The sequence below is a fragment of the Mustela erminea genome, chromosome 3 (genome assembly GCF_009829155.1).
Source record: "Mustela erminea isolate mMusErm1 chromosome 3, mMusErm1.Pri, whole genome shotgun sequence".
Lineage (NCBI taxonomy): Eukaryota > Metazoa > Chordata > Mammalia > Carnivora > Mustelidae > Mustela > Mustela erminea.
The window spans coordinates 151,048,618-151,069,141 of NC_045616.1; the positions used below are offsets into that span (position 1 = coordinate 151,048,618).

Consider the following 20,524-nt stretch of genomic DNA (forward strand, 5'->3'; position numbering starts at 1 on the left):
GCAGAGAGCCCAAGCGGGGCTCGATCCCAGGACCCTGAGATCATGAGCTGAGCCGAAGGCAGAGGCTTTAACCCACTGAGCCACCCAGGCGCCCCAGGATGCAAGCTATTTCAAGTCAGTAGAGTTGCTGCAGTTGACCCACCAGAATGATGGCTGATGAAATGTGTGTGAAGTAACAGGAGTTCTGGGATGATAATTGTTTCAGATTCTCTTACTCCACAAGTGTTGAATGTTTACAGCATGCCTGGCTGTGGACCAGGACTGGGGTTTCTGGACCGTATTGGCCTTACTGGGTATATCCTTGGGTTTTTAATGGAGTGAGCCCATGTGTCTGTATGCATAAATTCATTCCACACGACTCAGATTTTGTTAAGACTTAAAGGGCTGACTTTAAACTTCAATTTTGCCAAGCATGGAAACATCAGTCTCTTTTAGTGGTGGAGAACTTGGGAGCATAAACAAATTTTACATTATAAAATGACAGAATATTGCCCAATATCACACCACACAGTGAATTATTATCAGACTGCTTACGTGCAATTCTCTATGCCCAGAATAGCCTCTTCTCCGCTGTATTGGTGACACCATTTGTTCAAGGTTCGTCCGTGGTCCCTTTGCCTTGAATGGCACCTTTACCCTCACAGTCAACTGCCTGAGACCCTAAGCAGGGGTACCTTTTGGGAGTAAAGCACCTGAAATTTGCCCCTCTTTTCTATTACTTTCTAGTGCGATGAACCTGGCTTCCTTTGGTCCTTAACCGTTGGGACCAGATCACGTATTTGTCATACTTTTCCTTTCCCCTGCCCACCCTCATCTTCCCAAACACCTTTTATTTATTTATTTATTTATTTATTTATTTATTAATGCACTTAATAAGGACTTTATTGAAAATATTTTAACTTTTGCTGGTCTTATTATAACTAAATTGCTATTCAGTGCTTCCAAACTAGTGAGAATTCCCCACCATGTTTAAGTCTTGGAGCCATATCCTTGAGAAAATAAGATAATGATAATAAGCTTTGAAGGGGCTACTCTTGCCGCAGGGGTGGAGATTGCAACTGGAGAGAGAGAGGCTCTCGAGGGCAGTTCCAGCACTCATACCCACGCTGCTGGCGACTGAGGCAGCCTTTAAATTACCCCGCGGTCTGATTAATGCAATTACTGCTTCTCACCACGCTCCTAATTCACTTACAGTTAGATCGACAGCAGTCAAATTTATCAACACAGTAAGCACATTTTATGTTTGCTTTCTCTCCCCATGTATGACTTTGGTGTGTGTTTTAAGAACTTAGCCAAGGCTATTTTCATCAGGCCTTTTATGATAGTTTTCATTTGATAGCTTGACATTTTCTGCCACTGCGAACCTCTTTTTTTTTCTTGTCTTATTAATTTCTTGTCTTATTTTTTCTTATTGCCATTTAGTATTATATAAAAGTTTAGGTAGTTGACTTAAACATTGAAGGATCCCATTTCTGTGATCATTCTGTGCGCTAAGATTTTCGTAAGTTAGTGTTGAATACATCTTGTGGAAGGAAAACTTGAATTGTTGAGAGGGAAAGTATGGCCTTTTATACAGCATAGGTACTTTATAATTATTTTGCTGTTTGATTTGTTCCTTACTGCCATTTTAAAAATAAGAAATTAATCTGTTTTATTTTGTGTTTTTAAGATTTTATTTATGGGGGCACCTGGGTGGCTCAGTGGGTTACAAGTCTGCCTTCGGCTCAGATCATGATCTCAGGGTCCTGGGATCGAGCCCCACGTCGGGCTTTCTACTCAGCAGGGAGCCTGCTTCCCCCTTTTTGTCTCTGCCTGCCTCTCTGCCTGCATGTGATCTCTTTCAAATACATTTTAAAAATCTTAAAAAAAAAAAGATTTTATTTATGTATTTGACACAGAGAGACAGGAAACACAAGCAGGGGGAGTGAGAGAGGGAGAAGCAGGCTCCCCACAGAGCAGGGAACCTGATGTGGGGCTCGATCCGGGGGCTCCAGGATCATGACCTGAGCCGAAGGCAGACACTTAATGATTGAGACATCCAGGCACCCCTTATTCTGTATTTTTTAACTATTTTTTAGGTTTAACTTTCAAAATAAGTAAATTCAAGTGATTATTTTTCCATGTTTTTAATGGGTAAGCACTTGACTAATAGTCCTTACCCTTTGTGTCAATTTCTGTTTGCACCCATGAAATGAGTCTTCTCACCCCTGATTAAATAATTCATGGTGTTTTTATTATTTGTAACCAGATTTATTGAAATGCAGTGTATGTATAATAAAAGGCTACCAGTTGAAGTATACATCTTAATGGATTTTGAATTTACTTACCTGTGTACCCACACCCACAATCAAAATAAAAGGTTAATCTTTATTCCTAAAGTTCCTTTGACCCTTCCCAGCCACCCTACTCCTGGGAAACCACTGATCTGTTCTCAGGAGTAAATCAGTAGATTTGTCTCTTATAGAGGTGCTTGTAGGTAAAATCATATGGGGTATTCTCCTGTCTAGCTCCTTTTACTCACCTACATCATACGTAACACAGTTCATTCCATTTCTAGTGAGTGGTATTCCATTAGTAGGCATACCATATGATTTGTTTATCCATTCACCCATTAGTGTTGTAAAAATATTGTCAAAACATTAAAAGACATGATGGAACATTATTTTTTTCCAACACTAACAATGCAACTATTTTCGGTACAGTATATTTATTTCCCAGCCTGGTTTTCCTTATGGGATTCCTGGCTGGCTCGTTTGGTAGAGCATCCAACTGTTGATCTTAAGGTTGTAAGTTCGAGTCCCACACTGAGTGTAGAGATTACTTTAAAAAAAGTTACAAAAATAAAATTTTTTAAAAGTTGACTGATAAAGTGGTTTTATTTATTTTTTTTTAAGTCATTTTGATACCCACCTCATGACTCCTAAGATTAAGAGTCCCATGGTTTAGCCAGACACCCCAACAATAACATAATTTTTAGCTTTTTATATAAAGCTGTATTAATCATGTTTCTGGATGATCATAATTCCCTTTACAAAGTGTACACTATTCTAAGCTATTGAACTATTCTTAACTATTGCTGTATTTGACTTGTTTGATTAGAAGATAGTTAGACTTTTTCTTGACGTGTTACTCAAACACTGCAGTGAATATTTCATAGAACTTCCTTTTCTGTTGAGATTTTCCTTGGAATAAATTTCTACCGTGGAAGTTATAAAGATTACAGAAGATTGCTTTTTTTCTTTTTTAGAAAGTGACAACATTGGCTGGATAATAAGCTTGTGAATTCTAGAATCGTTGAGGCTGAATTTGAACCTGGGTTGTGCAGCCCTGTAAAAGTTACCCTCTCTGAACATTGTACGTTTATGTACATGCATGACCAACACAATACTGTCATGTAAGCTTGTTTTCCAAAAAGATTATAGTAACTTATGGCACCAGTGACCAGTGCATTAATGTCCCAGTTTCTCCAGTTTTAGGTTTCTCATTCACAAGTGTTTTGCTAATTTAATAGAAGCGATCTCAGATTTTCTTTGATTTGTACATGTTTGACCTCTGGGAAGGATTTGCGTATGCTCCTCTAAGAAATGCCCATTTTATTTCTGTTGTTCGTGCATCTTTTATTATGGCCAAGCTATTGCTCCTTCCCTTATAATTTTTGAATTGTTGTGCTGCCTATTGTTTCTGTCTTTCATTTCAGTTTTGTTTTTTCCTTGTAAGGAAGTTAAACTTTCCACATTTTAAATCCCCAGTTGTTTCCTTTTTCACTGCTTCAGAGTGGCGCTCGGTTTCCTTCCTAACCCCCTGAAGCAATTGTCGTTGTCACGATTATTGTATTGTGGGCCGGCGTGCTCTTGGTAGGTCATTTTCATTGGTATTACCAACAATTCTGTGCTCAGTTGGGGGCGGGGGTGCTTTTTTTCTTGACAAGGATATGGCTTCTAAATCATAATGGAAGTTCCTACTAGAGAATTTTATACCTCTGGCTTGGATCGCTACTGCATTTCATCATTAAGGAAAGGCCCCGAAATTTACACTGGAGCAGTCCCGTGAAGGCTTCCCCTTCTCACTGTCATTACTGTGACTCTCGGGTAGTTCGCCTGTGTTGTCACTGTGATGTCTCACTTTATGTAACTGATTGGATGACCTCTCCTCATTCCACAGCTCTTCCTTAATATCGCTTTCTTTTATGGGTGCCTTTGCAAATCTTTATCAGTGAGAAGCGACGGGTCATGAATCTATTTCTTGTTTTCTTGCCTTTAGACCAATACCTGCCTTTAGAACAATACCTAACAATTTTACTCAGTAATGGGTTTTTCATTTTCTTTAATATGGAAGAAAACCAACAAAACTCAAATACGTTGCTTTTCTTCCAGACGGCAATGGAAGTGATGCAGTTCAGCAAAGAAGAAGTTCGGGAGGTGTTGAGGTTGCTGGCTGGTGTGTTACATCTGGGGAACATAGAATTTATCACCGCGGGGGGGGCCCAAGTGTCCTTCAAAACAGGTAAGATGGCCCCTCTCTTCCTCCTTTCCTTGGCTTTTTCCTCAGAGGGAACTTAGACCTAAAATATTTACTGTCTGGCCTTTCGCAGAAAGAGCTTTCTGACCCTGGCCAGAGACCTGGAGTACTTTGTAATTGATGGGAACCGGCAGCTAAGAAAGGGTCCAAGCCTCTGTCGAGCGATTACTGCAGGGGATGGGGGCCGTGTTCTCATTCTTAGCAAAGGAGGAGGAACATGGACCCAATAAAGAAATATGAGCAACGAAGATTAGATACAGAAAAATGTCAGGGGTGCGGTGTTGCTTTCTTTCGCATAGTTCTTGAGTGGTGACGTGGTCTGGAGAAGACCATTCTTGAGCGGAAATGCTGTCCACAGTCCAGCTCTGTCACGGGCTAGTTCCTGGAGTTACGTATCCCCCAACACTAGTGATTTCTCATCTATAAAGTGCCTCACTGATGTGTTGTCAAGACTAAAAATTAACACGCACATCGCCATGTCAGTTGTCCTTTTTGGAACTTTCCCGATGGAAGCAGTGTGTAGGGCATGAAACCTTCGGGGTTGAATGCAGTAAAGTTTGAAATGGCTCGAGGCGAGGACAGGGCTGTAGGTCAGCGGTTCTGAGACATTTGGTCCCAGCACCTCTGAATCATCTTGAAACCATAGAGAACTCCAAAGAGCTATTGTTTTTGTGGGTCATGTCTGTTCATGTTACTGCTTTAGAAATCAACTGAGGTGTTGTGAAAAGAAAAACAAAACAAAAACTAATTTTGAAATAACCATAAAAAACCCTTTGCATATTAAAGTAATCCTATTTTTTATTTAAAAGACTGTCTTCAAAACAAATAAAAAAAAAAAATCTGTGAGAAGAGTGACATTGTGGGGCCCCAGGTGGCTCAGTCAGTTAAGTGTCTCCCTTCAGCTCAGGTCATGATCTCTGGGTCCTGGGATCAAGTCCCGCCTTAGGCTCCTTGCTCAGCGGGGAGCCTACTTCTCCCTCTGCCACTCCTGCTGCTTGTGCTCTCTCTTTCTTTCTCAAATAAATAAAATCTTAAAAAAGGAGTGACTTTTAAAATATCAGATGTTGCGGAGGACAGCTGGGTTCTCTTATCTGCTTCTGCCTTCATTGTGGAGAGAGCACATGTCATGTAGCACTAGGAAACTCCTGTGTCGTGGTAAGGGAATGAGAGTAAATGAGAGTAAAATAGCCAAGGACCCCTTAGTGTCACAGAAAACAGTTACGACCTCCCAAGCCCCTGGCAGGTCTTGGGTTGCGCCTGCCTCAGGGTCTCAGGACCACACTTGGTCCAACATCAGGTTCTCTGCTCCGAGCCTGAGACCCATTAAGGGAGTGAATGACTTACAACAGAATGTGGCTCTGTAAATTCCACCGAGGGGTCGAGGAACGTTCTCTGCTTTAATGTATCGCTGTGCGGAGCCGGCTCTGGGGTCCCGGGGCCCGTTCCTTCTCGGCTCAATGCCCCTTCGTTTTGTTCTTTCCCCTCGTCCTTCGTCTCCAGCCTTGGGCAGGTCCGCGGAGCTGCTGGGGCTGGACTCGGCGCAGCTCACGGACGCCCTGACGCAGCGATCCATGTTCCTGAGGGGGGAGGAGATCCTGACGCCTCTCACCGTCCAACAGGTGCGTGCCCTTGGCCTTCAGAGCGCGTTTCAGAGGACAGTCCTCCGTGTTCAGATTCATGGCTTGGATTCAAATCAGTGACCACAGCACACCGCTCAGATGAGTTGGGTTCGCGATCAAGCTAGAGCAGATCCCCCGCGAAGGGAGGAGGCAGGTGTTCGTTTTCTCAGACGTAGCGCGGCCGAGTTTCCGAGACGACTGGGTCTGGGGCGTGCCGGTCCCAACACGCTACTTTCTGCCCTTGGGGAGTGCGTGGGTTGTGTGTGTTTCCTCCTCCGTAAGACAGGGATGATTTTCATACCTAATTCATAGATTCTTATAAGGATAATAGTAAATATACACCAGTTACTTAAGTACTAAATAAACGGGAGCTATTGTAATTTATTGTTGTTACTTGCGCAGAAGTAGTTTTGCTTCTGCTCCTGCCTTGAGCCAGTTATGTGCGCCAGCCCATCTAATGTCAGTGAGTACACATGCTAGCCGTACCAAGAAGAAATTTTTTCTGTGTACAAAGTAGACTATGAGGAGCGCCCGGGTGGCTCAGTCGGTTAAGCGCCTACCTTCAGCTCAGGTTGTGATCCCAGAATCCCGAGATTGAGCCCCGTATCGGGCTCCCTGCTCAGTGGGGAGACGACCTCTCCCTCTGCCCCTCACTCCGTTCATGCTCTCTCTCTGTTGCTCTCTCAAATAAATAAAAATATCTTAAAAAGTAGCTTCTGCGAAGATGATCCTAAGAAAACTCAGGCCTTAATTGTTGTCTTAAGCCTGGTAACATTCGTAGCCGTGCATATGCTGGTTCAGATGAGAGCCTGGTATTTAAAGGAGGTCCTAGTGAATCCTACTGGAGAGTGAGTGAGTGAGCTCCCTTCCTCAGACCCCTGGGTTTTCCTAGATGGCACTGATCGACTCGGTATCAGGTGCACAGTGTTACTCATGTTCAGTGCGTGTGTCTTCGAGGGGGACAGGGATGGACTTGCTGCCTGGGCAGCGCGTGGTCCGTGGGAGACGGTCACTGGTCTCCTCTCCCACAGGCGGAAGACAGCCGGGACTCCTTGGCCATGGCACTTTATGCACGCTGCTTTGAGTGGGTGATTAAGAAAATTAACAGCCGGATCAAAGGCAAAGATGACTTTAAATCCATTGGCATTCTTGACATCTTTGGATTCGAAAACTTTGAGGTATGCTTCGGATGAGTGGGAGGCCTGAATTCTCTGTCACTAACTGGCTGATTGGGAGTGAATCTCTTCAAATAAATACTGATCTATTTCTCTTCAGATTTTTTTTTTTTCTTTTCTTCATCTGCATATATATTAGTAAGGGCATGAAAGATACTTGTTAAATGGTTTCCTGCTCCCCGCACCTTTAGGTTAATCACTTCGAGCAGTTCAATATAAACTATGCAAACGAGAAACTTCAGGAATATTTCAACAAGCATATTTTTTCTCTGGAACAACTAGAGTATAGCAGGTAAGCACTCATAAAATTCCGCTTCAAAAGTTTTTTTAAAAAAATGAGCCACTGAATTAGGTAGTTTTTAAAGCTCTATTTTATTATAACTTAGCCCTTTTAAATCTTGCTACAGGGAGGGATTGGTGTGGGAAGACATTGACTGGATAGACAATGGTGAATGCTTGGACCTAATTGAGAAGGTAACATTGTTGAAGCATTGTAGCAGTCCCAAGGGTGTCTCGCTGGGCTGATTCATATTTATGGGAACCAAATCACTTGTGCGAACATGCACATCAAAGATGTGAATGTTTAGAACACAATGGACCATTTGGAAACATACATGCAAATGTGCAAGGTTGAATTTAAATACTTGGCTTCCTCAAACCTATTGTCTGGTTGAACTCCCTATTTCTATGGAACTAAATTCGTTGGATGTCTTCCTAGTATCTTTCTGAATTTTTTTAAGCCAAGAAATGCTCTGCCTTTTCCTTTAATGGACACTTGAGAGAGGGGGAAGGGGGCTCTGAAATATTTTGAGGCATTCAACTTTTCATTCATTTCACTTCTTCTCTGTCTTCTAGAAACTTGGTCTTCTAGCCCTTATCAATGAAGAAAGCCATTTTCCTCAAGCCACAGACAGCACCTTATTGGAGAAGTTACACAATCAACATGCTGTATGTTAAAACTTGCCAATTCTTGATTATGGCTGAGTAGCAGATCTGTAGATCAGATTACACATAAGATATTTCAGTACTCTTGGCTCCGCGGTGCTTCACACATGTACATTTTTTTTTTTTTAAGATTTTTTTTATTTGACAGCGATCACAAGCAACGGGGTGGCGGGGGGTGGGGGAGTTGGTGGTGGTGGGGAAGCAGGCTCCCGCTGAACAGAGAGCCCAATGTAGGGCTCGATCCCAGGACCCAAGATCATGACCAGAGCTGAGGTCAGAGGCTTAACCCACTGAGCTCCCCAGGCGCCCCCGCACACACAATTTTTTCTCAAACCAAAGCTCTCTTCCCCAGTCGCTGGAACTACATTGAAATAAGTTAAAGGGATAGACTTGGGGCTACTCATCAGAACGTGCCCACATTTAGTTGATGAATATAGAATTTAACCTCTCTTCTGCGACAATAGACAAGATCCACATGGTTTTGATAAAGTATGTCACATGCTCTGACCTCAGCCTCTGATGCGTGGTGGGTTTTTCAAATTGTTTTCACGATCTGTTGTAGTGAGTTCTCTCGGGAAGTCGGTGCAAATCAGTAAGTGAAATTAGGCATTTGTATTTGTTTCTTTATTAGAATAACCACTTCTACGTGAAGCCCAGAGTTGCGGTCAACCACTTCGGAGTGAAACACTATGCTGGAGAGGTAACTTCCTAATTAAGATCCTTAGCGATATTTGCCCATTTGGTATTTAGACAAACAGTAATTTCAGAAGCCAGTCGTAAATGTGCCAAAATGACTTCTCTTCATGGGGCCGGCCCTTAGAGGAGATGCTATGAACTGAAGTTGTTCTTTTGATCAGTTGTACCATTTCTCGTTTGTTTTTTGTAAAAAACAGGTTCAGTATGATGTTCGGGGCATCTTGGAGAAGAACAGAGACACTTTTAGAGATGATCTTCTCAACTTGCTAAGAGAAAGCCGGTATGTCAGTCTCCTCCCCAAGACATCCTTAGCAAGCAAAGTATTATATGTGCAAGTGCTTTTGATTTACAAGTATAGAAAAAATTAATGTGGAAGCAACTTGGTTTATTATCTCCTTTCATGGGCAATACTTCATTAATTAAATGACTGAGATATAGAAAGAAATGCGAGTCGTTGTGACGACCATTCAGTGAGGTGCTCTAAGCACAGCGTGTGGGTCTGTGAGTTAGAGACTGTTAATCCTGGTGTGGAGATGAACCGATTCTTGGAGCCGTGGGGTGCCTTGCCCAAGAGCCCACAGCTAGTTTTTGATTTGCTCTGCTGGGCTCCAGAACCCAAGATCTTAACCAGGATGACGTCCTTTCTACACAACAAGCTTAGAGCTCCGTGTCAAATTGGTTTCAGCCTTGGGTCTGTTGGACCCATCTGTCTCTAGTTTAAGGGATGTCAGAAAAAATCAGCAAGTGTTAAGTCCACTAAGATGACAAAGTCACACGTTCATTCATGAATTGTAAATTCACACGGTCACATCAGTAGCTGGTTAGTCTGTTTGTGAGGATTAAAGCAGGGGCCTGTGTGCGAGAGAAAGGGGGGGTTAATGCTTGGGGTGAAGCTGTGGGTACTTGGTTCAGATCCAGCGTGAATCTGTAACAGAAACGAATTTTTATCATCCAAGGAAGGGAAGTAGCACTGTTACTAAAAACCCTAAGACTGTTAGGAATGTAACTGTCGGTGGCAACGTGGTCACACCAACAACTGTGAATTGGGGTGAAGGAAGCCCATCCCCAATGTCAGTTTAGCAGCTTAGAACTGGAAGATAATGGAGATTTGTTTGAACTCTCCTGTGGGAAGATTTCCCGTTTACAGAACTGTGAGCTGTTCTTACTTTTAGATGAGTTTTCGGATCTATGAAATGACAATATTCAGGGGCACCCCGCTGGCTCAGTTAGTAGAGCATGTGACTCTTGAACTCAGGGTCCTGAGTTTGAGCCCTCCATTGAGGGTAGAATTTAGTTTAGGGTTATTTTTTTTTTTAAGATTTTTTTTTTTAATTTTATTTATTTATTTGACAGAGATCACAAGTAGGCAGAGAGAGAGAGAGGAGGAAGCAGGCTCCCTGCAGAGCAGAGAGCCCGATGTGGGGCTCGATCCCAGGACCCTGGGATCATGACCTGAGCCGAAGGCAGAGGCTTTAAACCACTGAGCCACCCAGGCGCCCCTAGAGTTCAGTTAAAAAAAAAAACACGGTTAAAAAAATGATAATAGTGGTAGATGTTTTAAAAATTCCATAGCATGTTATCTATCAAAGCAATTTCGTAGTTGTCAGATGTTAAATAATACATTTTAAAATGACCTTGACATTAAATAGAAGCCCTTGGCTGTGGAAGGATCACGGGTGCGGAGGTCAGCAGGGCAGTGTTTGACTGGCCGCCTCTGTGGTCACGTAAAGGGGTTTTGTGAGTGGAGTAAAGAAGTTCCTGTTCCAGTCCAGGTTTCTCCCTGCAAAACTGTGAGAGGTTTGGACTGTTGCTGGCTCTGCTCTCTTTTGCCTTTGACACCTGTGACATTTTAACAGAACCCAGGCTTTTCTCCACAGTGCTGACAGCACAGTTCGAGAACTTCAAAGGGAGAGCACGACATAGCAGCCTGGAACAAAAGCGAAAAAGCAATGGGGGCAAAGAGAGAAGTGGCAGAGCAGTCTTGACCTTCTGTGTTGGGAGGGAGGGACGCTCAGATGTTGGCCCAGCCTTCCCTGCTCTCGGGGCAGCCACCTGCCCTTCCCCTGACTTCACAGTCCGTAGCTGGAGCATCTTCTATGCTAGAAAGATAAGAAATTATCAAGAGGCCTTTTACTTTTTTTTTTTTTTTTTAAAGATTTCACTTATTTATTTGACAGAGAGATCATAAGTAGGCAGAGAGGCAGACAGAGAGAGAGGAGGAAGCAGGCTCCCCGCTGAGCAGAGAGCCTGATGCCGGGCTCGATCCCAGGATCCTGAGATCATGACCTGAGCTGAAGGCGGAGGCTTAACCCACTGAGCCACCCAGGTGCCCTACTTTTTATTAGTAGTGGCAATTTCATAGTACTTTTTAGCAATAACATTAATGCTAAAATTACCCTCATTTCTCAAATGAAAAATGAAGCTAAGTCCAGCATCTTCCCAAGCCGCATAGCTTGGAAGGGTTGGAGGCAGGATAAAAACGCTCGTGGGCTTCACGGCAGGTGAGCACTTTCCCCCTGTGAATCGGGTGGGCCTGTGAGACACTGTGTGAGTTGTGCAGAAACATCTCCCTCCTCCAGGCAGAGACATCAAGGCTGCAAGGAACTTAGGTGGCCCTTGGGAGCGCAGCACTCCTCGGTGGCCTGTCTCCCTGGGCCACTTCTATGCCCATCCGCTTCTCTTCTGCAAGACCCTAGGGCTCAGAAGGTGGATACATTTTTTTTTTTTTCTCCCAGTGTAAAGCTCTTTGGCAGTGGTGGCTTTGAAATTTTTGGAAGCTGCCCAGCTCTTCCTGGACTCCGTGGGTCACTTGCAGTGGGAGCAGGCATGATAATGACCATAATCCAGCACCTAGTAACGGCCCTTCTGCTCTCTGCTCACACAGATTCGACTTCATCTATGACCTATTCGAACACGTCTCAAGCCGCAATAACCAGGATACCTTGAAATGTGGAAGCAAACACCGACGGCCCACAGTCAGCTCACAGTTCAAGGTTAGTCTCCCTGCCGACTTCCAGGAGTCCACGGTTGCTCTGGTTTTAGGAGTTGAAAGCAGGAACTGGGGGGATGTGAGGTCCATGGAAGTGTTGGTTTATTTATTTTTTTTCTTTTCTGGCACCAGACAGTGCTTTCAAAATACACTTTTTCTGAGTCACAGGAAAACGTGTAGACTTTTTTTTTGTCTTGTTAAAAACAAATAACTACTTATTCTAAGTGGAAGGAATGATGGGCCATGTGGGATCACTTTGATTTGTATTTAAAGGCTCCGATGAATATAGAGCATATTTCTTTCTGTGTTTGGATTTTTGTACTTTTCCCAGATACGTTGACAGTATTGCAGTTAGGAGTAAGGACCAAGTGACCGCATATTTAAATAAGATCAGTGTCAGTTACCTTGTGCAGAGACCCAGAATTCAGGGAAAATAAGGACCGTTCGTTTTGCATTTTAAATACTTGGCCATTTGAGGGGCACCTGGTTGGCTCAGTGGGTTAAGCGTCTGCCTTCAGCTCTGGTCATGATCTCAGGGTCTTGGGATCAAGCCCTGCATTGGGCTCTCTGCTCAGCAGGGAGCCTGCTTCCCCGTCTCTCTCTGCCTGCCTCTCTGCCTACTTGTGATCTCTCTCTCTCTGTCAAATAAAGAAGAAGGATCTTTATAAATAAATAAATAATAAATATTTGGCCATTTTAGAAAGTTTAGAGATAGAGCATACAAAGACCATTTTCCGAACTTAATTGTTCTGTTTCAGCCCCAAGTAACAGATCCCAACATGAAGAGAAATGGAGGCGTGTCAGTCTATAGACATTTATTAAATCTGCCTTCAAAGGGTCTTTCATTTAGTTCTTCAGAGCGGGATGGCTCTGGTGGGGTTCTGCATGAGGTCTGACCTATAGGGCAGCTGGCCATGAGCCGGGGACACACCAGTGTTGCTGACGGTGCTGGATTGTGTGATATGATGGGCGGGTTCGACCCAGGTAGGTTATAATAAAAAAGAGCTGCCCCTTGCAGTGTATGTATTATGTGCCAGTCACTGGGCTAATTGCTTCCTGCACGCGGTCTTGTTCGTTTCTCCTGCAATCTTTTCAGTGCGTAGTGTGGTCCCCATTTCACAGATGAGGAAACTGAGGTTTAGAGAGATGGAAACCCCTTCAGTCCCTCTGAGGACTGAAACTAGGATCTGAGCTGAACCTGTCTGACTCTAAAACCTAGACTCTTCGCCTTCCGGTGGAATTGTGACATTACCTTCCTCCAGAGCAGCATTGCCTGGAGTTGCCTTGGAAGGCTTCGTGGTTATCCAGTCATATTGCTCTGGGAATCAAGGCAATGGCAGAGAGTGGGCAGGCCTTCTGGGTCGAGAGACTGGGCAGGAGAAAGGGGTCCTGAGACAGGAGCATTGAGTCCTGTCCCTGGAAAACTGTGACTAGAGGGAACCAGCTGACAGGAAGTTCGTATGGAGTTAAACCGATACCAGAAGCCATGAAGGGCCATGTGTGCGACGCCATTTTGTCATCTGTGAGAAATCCTAAAGCTTTGGAAGCAGAGAAGTAGCACCTCAGTGTAGTGCTGTAGAGATCCAGTGTCATCCGCAAGATCGTGAGAAGAAAAAAGAGCCAGAAATGGAGGGAAGACCAGTGGTTTAAAAGAGACCGAAAGAGGGGCGCATGGGTGGCTCAGTGGTTAGGCCTCTGCCTTCAGCTCGGGTCATGATCTCAGGGTTCTGGGATCGAGCCCCGCATCGGGCTCTCTGCTCAGCAGGAAGCCTGCTTCCCCCTCTCTCTCTGCCTGCCTCTCTGCCTACTTGTGATCTCTGTAAAATAAATAAATAAAATCTTAAAAAAAAAGAAAAAGAAAAAAAAAAGAGACCGAAAGACCCGTCAGCTGCAACATGAGAACTTCATTTACATTCTGATTTAAAGAAGCATTTTTTAAAAAAAATTTATTCATTCGAGAGAGACCAAGTGCAGGGAGAGGAGCAGGAGGAGAGGCTCCTCAAGCAGACTCTGGGCCGAGCACGGATCCTCACACAGGACTCGATCTCACGACCCTGAGATCATGACCTGAGCTGAAACCCAGTGTCGGACGCTTAACCAGCTGAGCCACCCAGGGGCCCCAGAGAACAGACCATTTAAAAATTATGAAATTAGAGATACTTGAAGATTTAATATGAAATTGGAGACAGTTGCTGCTTTTAATATTGGTATTAAGGAATTCCTGTTAAAGCTTTTTAGGATGATGATAACGGTGGTTACATACGTGTTTGACAGTGTGTAGCCTTTGATAACACATCCTGATACTTGCGTGATGACCTAACGTGCTGTCTGGGATTTGCTTCCTGTGAGAGGTGGGCATAGTACGTACGCAGGCGAGGAAACCAGATGGGCCAGGAGCTAAAGCTGGTGAGGAGTGTTTATTACAAGCTGTGTCTGCTTTGGGAAATGTTAAAAATTCTTCACAACCACCACAGCAAAAAATCTTAAAAAAAAAAAAAAAAAAAAAGGCAGTATTACAGAAGACTGATCTGCCTGGTGATTTGAGGGTAAGAGGTGAGAGATGGTGGAATTCTGGTAGAGACGGTCATTTTGATGGAAATAATGAATTAGGAGAAAAAGAACTCTGAGGGGAGAGAACAGGTTTTCTGTATGCAACATTGAAATAGCCTAGGGTTGCTTTTTTCCTGGTTAACATGATGTTTTTATTTTTGTTTCTAATGATACTATTTCAAGGAAGTGACAAATGAGCTTTGTATACTGTGAAATCATGTCTACGAATTGTAGGATCTTGGCTTTATTTTATATTACAATGACAATGTTAAAAATAAAAATTCTTACTAATCCTATGGTTGATATTGGTTTCTGATCGTTGCCTAAAATGATGAGAAATCGAAAGAATGGCATAGTAAGAGACTAAGTCAACATATACTTTTTCCTTTCTACTAGGACTCTCTGCATTCCTTAATGGCGACGCTAAGCTCCTCTAATCCTTTCTTTGTTCGCTGTATCAAGCCAAACACGCAGAAGGTAAGTTTTACAGCAGTGCTAGACTGGGTCTGGGTCTTTAAAGACACCGCCTCCTGGGGCACTTTCTCTAAAGTCCTTTCATCATTGATGGTTCGAAGTGTTACTATAACATTATTATAACCTAACATTAAATGGAAAAATTCCCTTCATCTTTTGGGCCTGTTTGTCTGCTTCTGAAGGATGCGATTATGCTTTAGAGAAATCTGGTTTAAAAAGAAATGTTGTGAAGCTTTCACAAATTTTTTTTTTTTGAGGATTTGGTTGAAATTCTTGGGCAGGCTTCTATCTGGAAGAGATGGTGTAGGTTTTGTGGTTGATTTCTTTTTTCATGTTGCTTTCTTGTTAAACACGATGAAGAGTCTGTATTCTAAGTAGCAACACTGATTTTGAAGGACCCTAACCCAGTGGTCAGGCCTAATTTGAGAACTCCTGAAAGGCTGCCATGGTCAGTTTTCATGGGTAAGCTCTGTGAGGTCAGCTTTTTAATGCCATAGCCTGATTAGAAACAATATGAGTGTTATGAGAAGCTACCTAAACAAAGAAAACTTAATATTCAATGGCTGTAGCTGCTGAATCCATGACTAAATGGGTACCCCACCCTAAGATGTTGTTAAAAAGTGGAAATGATCTTGATTTGGGAAATATCAGCTCTTAGTAACCCCCCAAATAGAGAAATCACCCTCCCTTCCACAAGACAGAAAGGTCATTGGTCCCTCATGTTGAAAAACTTAACGCTATTCTCATAAGGCTTGAGCAAAGGAAGCTGACCTGAGCTGTTCTCTCGCGAGACTTATGTTGCATTCTGATGACTTTGCTGATGCTAGATCTTTTTATCTTGTTTACCAGTTGCCTGTGACTTTAATATTAGTGATTCCTCATTTATGGTTTAAAAATGTTTCTTAGAACCACAAAATTGAACGCTCTGTCTTCTAGGAAGGGAAAAGTAGATGCTTTCTTTAACCAAGTTTGCTAGCTAACTCTGTTAAGTCTGCTAGCTTGCTATGAGCTGCGATGGTGGGGAATTTGGTATTTGTATGGTGCAGAGCAGATGAGGTGGGTCATATGTGGAAGATTTGTGCCTCTGCTCTGGTAGCTTAAAAGAGTAGCTCGTCTTTCCATTGCTAATTTATATCCCGATGTCTTTGATAATCAGCAACATGGCAGCAATACACAGTAGATAGTTTGGGGACCCAATGTAGGAAATTACTAGTCAAGACATAATAATATACCATGTCAGTGTCAGCTGGTTTATATTTTCCCTTTAGAACCTCAGTGAACAGTATTTACAGTACAAATGGACTTCACGCTTTGGGTCTGTACTCATAAGAAACGTTTGACCTATTCCTCTTCCTCTCTTTACAGCAGTGTTAATAATACCATAGTTCATCCTTAAAGCGTGCCATTTTTTCCCAAAATTTAAGGGCCTGGGTGTTGGGCTGCATTTTACAACTTTTGGCGAGCCGTAGTTTAATTGGGGCTCTTTTCTCGTCTTAGGGATATGTCACCTGTCATGCAGGTTATAGGGTTTGGTGTCTTAGATTCAGGGAAATGGGGACTCGCCAAACCAGCACTACTATAAGGATAGAAATTTTAATTTGAGAAACTCGGTGTCTCCCGTATTTGATTTCTTTCTTGGATGACATGAAATTTTTCCTTTAAAGTGTAATCGCTTTTGAAATTAGGCCTGCTTGAAAACCCTTCAGCAGGCAGAGTGTTGAAGAAATTACCTCTTTTTGATGTTTATTTTTTCTGGCTGGGATTCGGCTGTGCCTAATTGCTTTGGTTTTTGCATTTAAAGAAATGAGCCAGCCCAACCTCCTATTTCCTCTGTACTGCTTACAGTCTCTCCGTCAGCTCACCCGCGGCAGAAGCTAATTAATGCTCACCAAGAGATGGGCCGTAGTAGACTCCGGAAAACCATGTTGGTACCATTTTAAACGCAACCAGAAAGTAAAGGCTCAGACACGTGAACCGACTTGTCTGAGGCTCAAGATGTAGGTGTGATTTGAAGTGTGAAGATGCTAATTAGAATATGGAAATAGTTAATTATGACTTGCTTAGCATTCCTTTGGTTCCATTGAAAATATCAGATGTTACTGGTGATGATGGTCTATGAAATGTGTGTAAACAACCCTCCTTTGGAGGTTATTATAAGTTTTCTTTGGTCCAAAGATTGGTGCTTCTAAAATTTCACGAGGAAAATCTTACCTGCCGTCTCCCCATAGGTGGGAAGTATATATTTCTGGAGCAAAGGGATGATATTGTCGCTTCCTGCCTCATACCCTTTACCAGTCATTTGTACATCAGGGAACCTTGAAAGGATGTATTCAAGCTTACATGTATGTGGGTATATTGTGGATCATTCAGGAACATGGGTCATGGGTTTGGGCAGATTTTGGAGGGTTTATTTTTGAAAATTCTGTGACCAGAGGGATGAAAACAGTGGCTTTAAAGCCTGTGGCCTAAGGAAGTGTGGCCTTAGAGAAAGTGGAGGAACTGCTTTGTGCTTTTAGCAACAGGTCCAGCATATCCAAGACTCCGGTGGTAGCTTTGCGAGTGTGAGCACACTGCCCAGTGGGTCCTGAGCTTGTAGGACAGACAGGCTGCCTCCCTTCCTTGACAAGTGTGAGGGTTGGAGTGGGTGCTTGGGCTTAAAGCTTCTGGAAATCCTTTGTGGGAAATATTACAGGGTTTTTGTTTTTTTGGGATATTTGTGTTTTGCTGGGATTTTTGGTTTTGCTTTGAAAAGCAAGTGCAAGCAGGGAGATAGAACTGAAATGCTAGAACATTATGTCAATTCAGCTCTGATAATTGTGGACTTTTTTTTTTTTTTTTTAGGAACAACAGGTAGCTAACCTTAGGTGTTGTATAAAGGATATTCCACTAGCGTTGAGAAGTTCTGGTGCTAAGTTAGGAGGCGAATTTTAAAAAGCCTACTTCTTACTACAGTGGAATATTACTCAGCCATGAAAAAGGAACGAAATCTTGCCATTTGCAAAGACATAGATGGAGCTAGAAGGTATTACATTAAATGAAATAAGTCAGAGAAAGACAAATACCATATGATTTCACTCATAGGTGAAATTTAAGAAACAAAACAAACAAGCAAAGGGAAAAAAAGAGAGGCAAACCACGAAACGGGCTCCTGGCTATGAAGAACAGACTGACGGTCACCAGAGGGGAGGGGACGAGGGGATGGGGATTAAGGAGTTCACTTGTGGTGAGCACCAGGGATATATTGTTGAATCACTATATTGTGTGCCTGAAACCATTCTTACCCTGTGTGTTAACTATGCTGGCATTAAAGTAAAAACTTAAAAAAACAAAAAACAAACAAACAAAAAGCCTCCCTCTCCATCGGGGCTTGTGTGCAGTTAATTCTAGTTAATTCTTTGCCTGACACGACACTACAGGCTGTCATCTTCTGGTTGGCTTAGAATTTTGGAGTTTACAAAGGGCGGACTTCTCCATTAGACAATATTTTAGACGGCGCTGTAGCCGGTTAGCTTCATTCTGCTGTGATTTGTTGGCCAGTGCAGGCTTCTGGCTCAAAGTGCCCCAGCCAACACCAAGAGATTTCCCTCACAAAGGAAACCTGCTTTGCTTCTGCAGAATTTCTCCCCAAGGCTGTCCTGTGGCCTGTGATCTCTCCCTTCTGTCCCGGCCTGGTGTTTTAGCAAATGAGGCCTAGTCCGAAATGTCTGTCATTAACATTCCTCAGAGGAGCCCTGAGGAAGTGCAGGACAGAATTAAAGAAGGGAGCGGACTGATAACTATCAGCAAAGCCTTCGGGGGCTGTGAGGCCCTGGCTGTCGCCAGTTCCCAGCCTCGAATGTGGGGAAGGCGAGGCTGTCCTCACCTGCCAGCACGTGCCCGGCAGACACTCTTCACGGTGCCTTCTGGAGGTCTGATGGGAGGCGCGCTCGGGTTCCTGGGGGAGTCATCCTCCATTCCTGTAACATCTTCTTCACGCTTTAAAGCCAGCAGAACAGTGTCCTCAAAGATTCTGTCAGCCTCCAGAAAGGCAGGACTCTGGTCCCCTGAATCAGCCCCGGGCCGAGGGCTGCTGGAGGACGGCTTCTGGCGGAGGTGGTTGCTGGGAGGGCGGTTTCTCTAAGGGAAGAGGGAAGAGTGAGGAGTGGGGTGTGCCGAGGGGAGGCCCCAGAGGAGGGAAGCGGTGAGGTCTGTGAGGGGCACTGCAGTCATAGTTGCTGGAAATTGGAATATCAGGCGGAGGACAGGGCTGGGATGTGGTTAGCCCACCGTGGTGGCCTTGTTGTGGAGCCCCTTCTGTGAGCCCTAAGCAGGGACCTATCAGCCTTCTCACATGCTGGTCTTTGAGGACTTGAGAGGATGCTCGCGCTTTGCACTTAAATGAATCCTGATGACCTGTATCCCTGCCTGTTGTGGTGCCACCGTTTGTATCGGACGGGAGCCCTCACTTGCACGATACCCGCGACAGGCTGCCGGCACACAGGAAGTGAGGGCGCCGTGCAGACATCATGAAAACCTAAACCTTCTATTTCCAGAGGCCCCGTGATGCCATGGATGGATTGATAAACTCAGCACATTCAGTCCTGGGGACTAATATTTGTGTGATCCAGGTGCTGCCTGCGACTTGTTTTCTTGTTTTTTGTTTTTGGGCTTTTGTGGGGGGTGGGGCTTGAACTCAGGACCCTGAGATCAAGAGTCACATGCTCTACAGACGGAACCAGCCAGGCAGTCCCTTCTCCCCATCCTTTTTTTCTCTTTAAACAAAGACCAAACATTTCTTTAAAAAATTCTGATGATTGGGGCACCTGGGTGGCTCAGTGGGTTAAAACCTCTGCCTTCTGCTCAGGTCATGATCCCAGGGTCCTGGGATGGAGCCCCACATCATCAGACTCTCTGCTCAGCAGGGAGCCTGCTTCCTCCTCTCTCTCTGCCTGCCTCTCTGCCAGCTTATGATCTCTGTCTGTCAAATAATAAGTGAGGTCTTTAAAAAAAAAAAAAAGTTCTGATGATCATGTGGCTTATTTCCTACCTTGAATTTTTGTTCTGTTCTTCCTAAATCTTTTTCTCTTTCATTTTATTCTTCCTACTTGTCCTTAGCCTAACTGATCTTAATTGCCGCAGCTTTTTGTTTTTAGTCATGGTTCTCTCTACCCTAATCCTATTTTCTGAATAAAGTGTTCCCGAAAGCGGGAAGATCTTAACCAGGTACAGCTTTGTAGGACATACCTTCCTGTCTTTGCTGCCTAGCTCAGTGTCCAGGCCACGGTCTGTGCTCAGTAGATGGTGAATTGCATTGCTGATCCACGCACATTGTGAGCTTAGTCATAGTATAGGAGTGCTTAACTTTACCAAGATAGAGACTTAACTTGCTACTTTTTTTTTTTTTAAGATTTTTATCTTTACTAACCTCCGCACCCAGTGTGGGGCTCTGACTTACAGGAGCCCGTACCCCACAGACTGAGCCAGCCCAGCACCTGTGGACTTGCTAACTTTGAATCCTGACCGCTACAGGTTTCATTCTAGTTAATTTCTATGAGGCACGTCATTTGCTTCTGGATCCT

At 43.7% G+C, this 20,524-nt stretch overlaps 1 protein-coding gene across 2 annotated transcripts in view; it reads left to right on the forward strand.

Moving 5' to 3' along the window:
• Nucleotides 1–20,524, forward strand: part of MYO10 (myosin X) — a 212,994-nt gene that overhangs the window by 125,481 nt on the left and 66,989 nt on the right. For both annotated transcript variants that reach the window (XM_032337728.1, XM_032337727.1), the window contains exons 10-19: nucleotides 4,374–4,503; nucleotides 6,019–6,137; nucleotides 7,169–7,315; nucleotides 7,504–7,604; nucleotides 7,720–7,786; nucleotides 8,168–8,260; nucleotides 8,889–8,957; nucleotides 9,151–9,233; nucleotides 11,838–11,946; nucleotides 14,889–14,969. In XM_032337728.1, coding sequence (XP_032193619.1) covers nucleotides 4,374–4,503; nucleotides 6,019–6,137; nucleotides 7,169–7,315; nucleotides 7,504–7,604; nucleotides 7,720–7,786; nucleotides 8,168–8,260; nucleotides 8,889–8,957; nucleotides 9,151–9,233; nucleotides 11,838–11,946; nucleotides 14,889–14,969 — 999 coding nt within the window. The remainder of the gene's footprint in view (nucleotides 1–4,373; nucleotides 4,504–6,018; nucleotides 6,138–7,168; nucleotides 7,316–7,503; nucleotides 7,605–7,719; nucleotides 7,787–8,167; nucleotides 8,261–8,888; nucleotides 8,958–9,150; nucleotides 9,234–11,837; nucleotides 11,947–14,888; nucleotides 14,970–20,524) is intronic.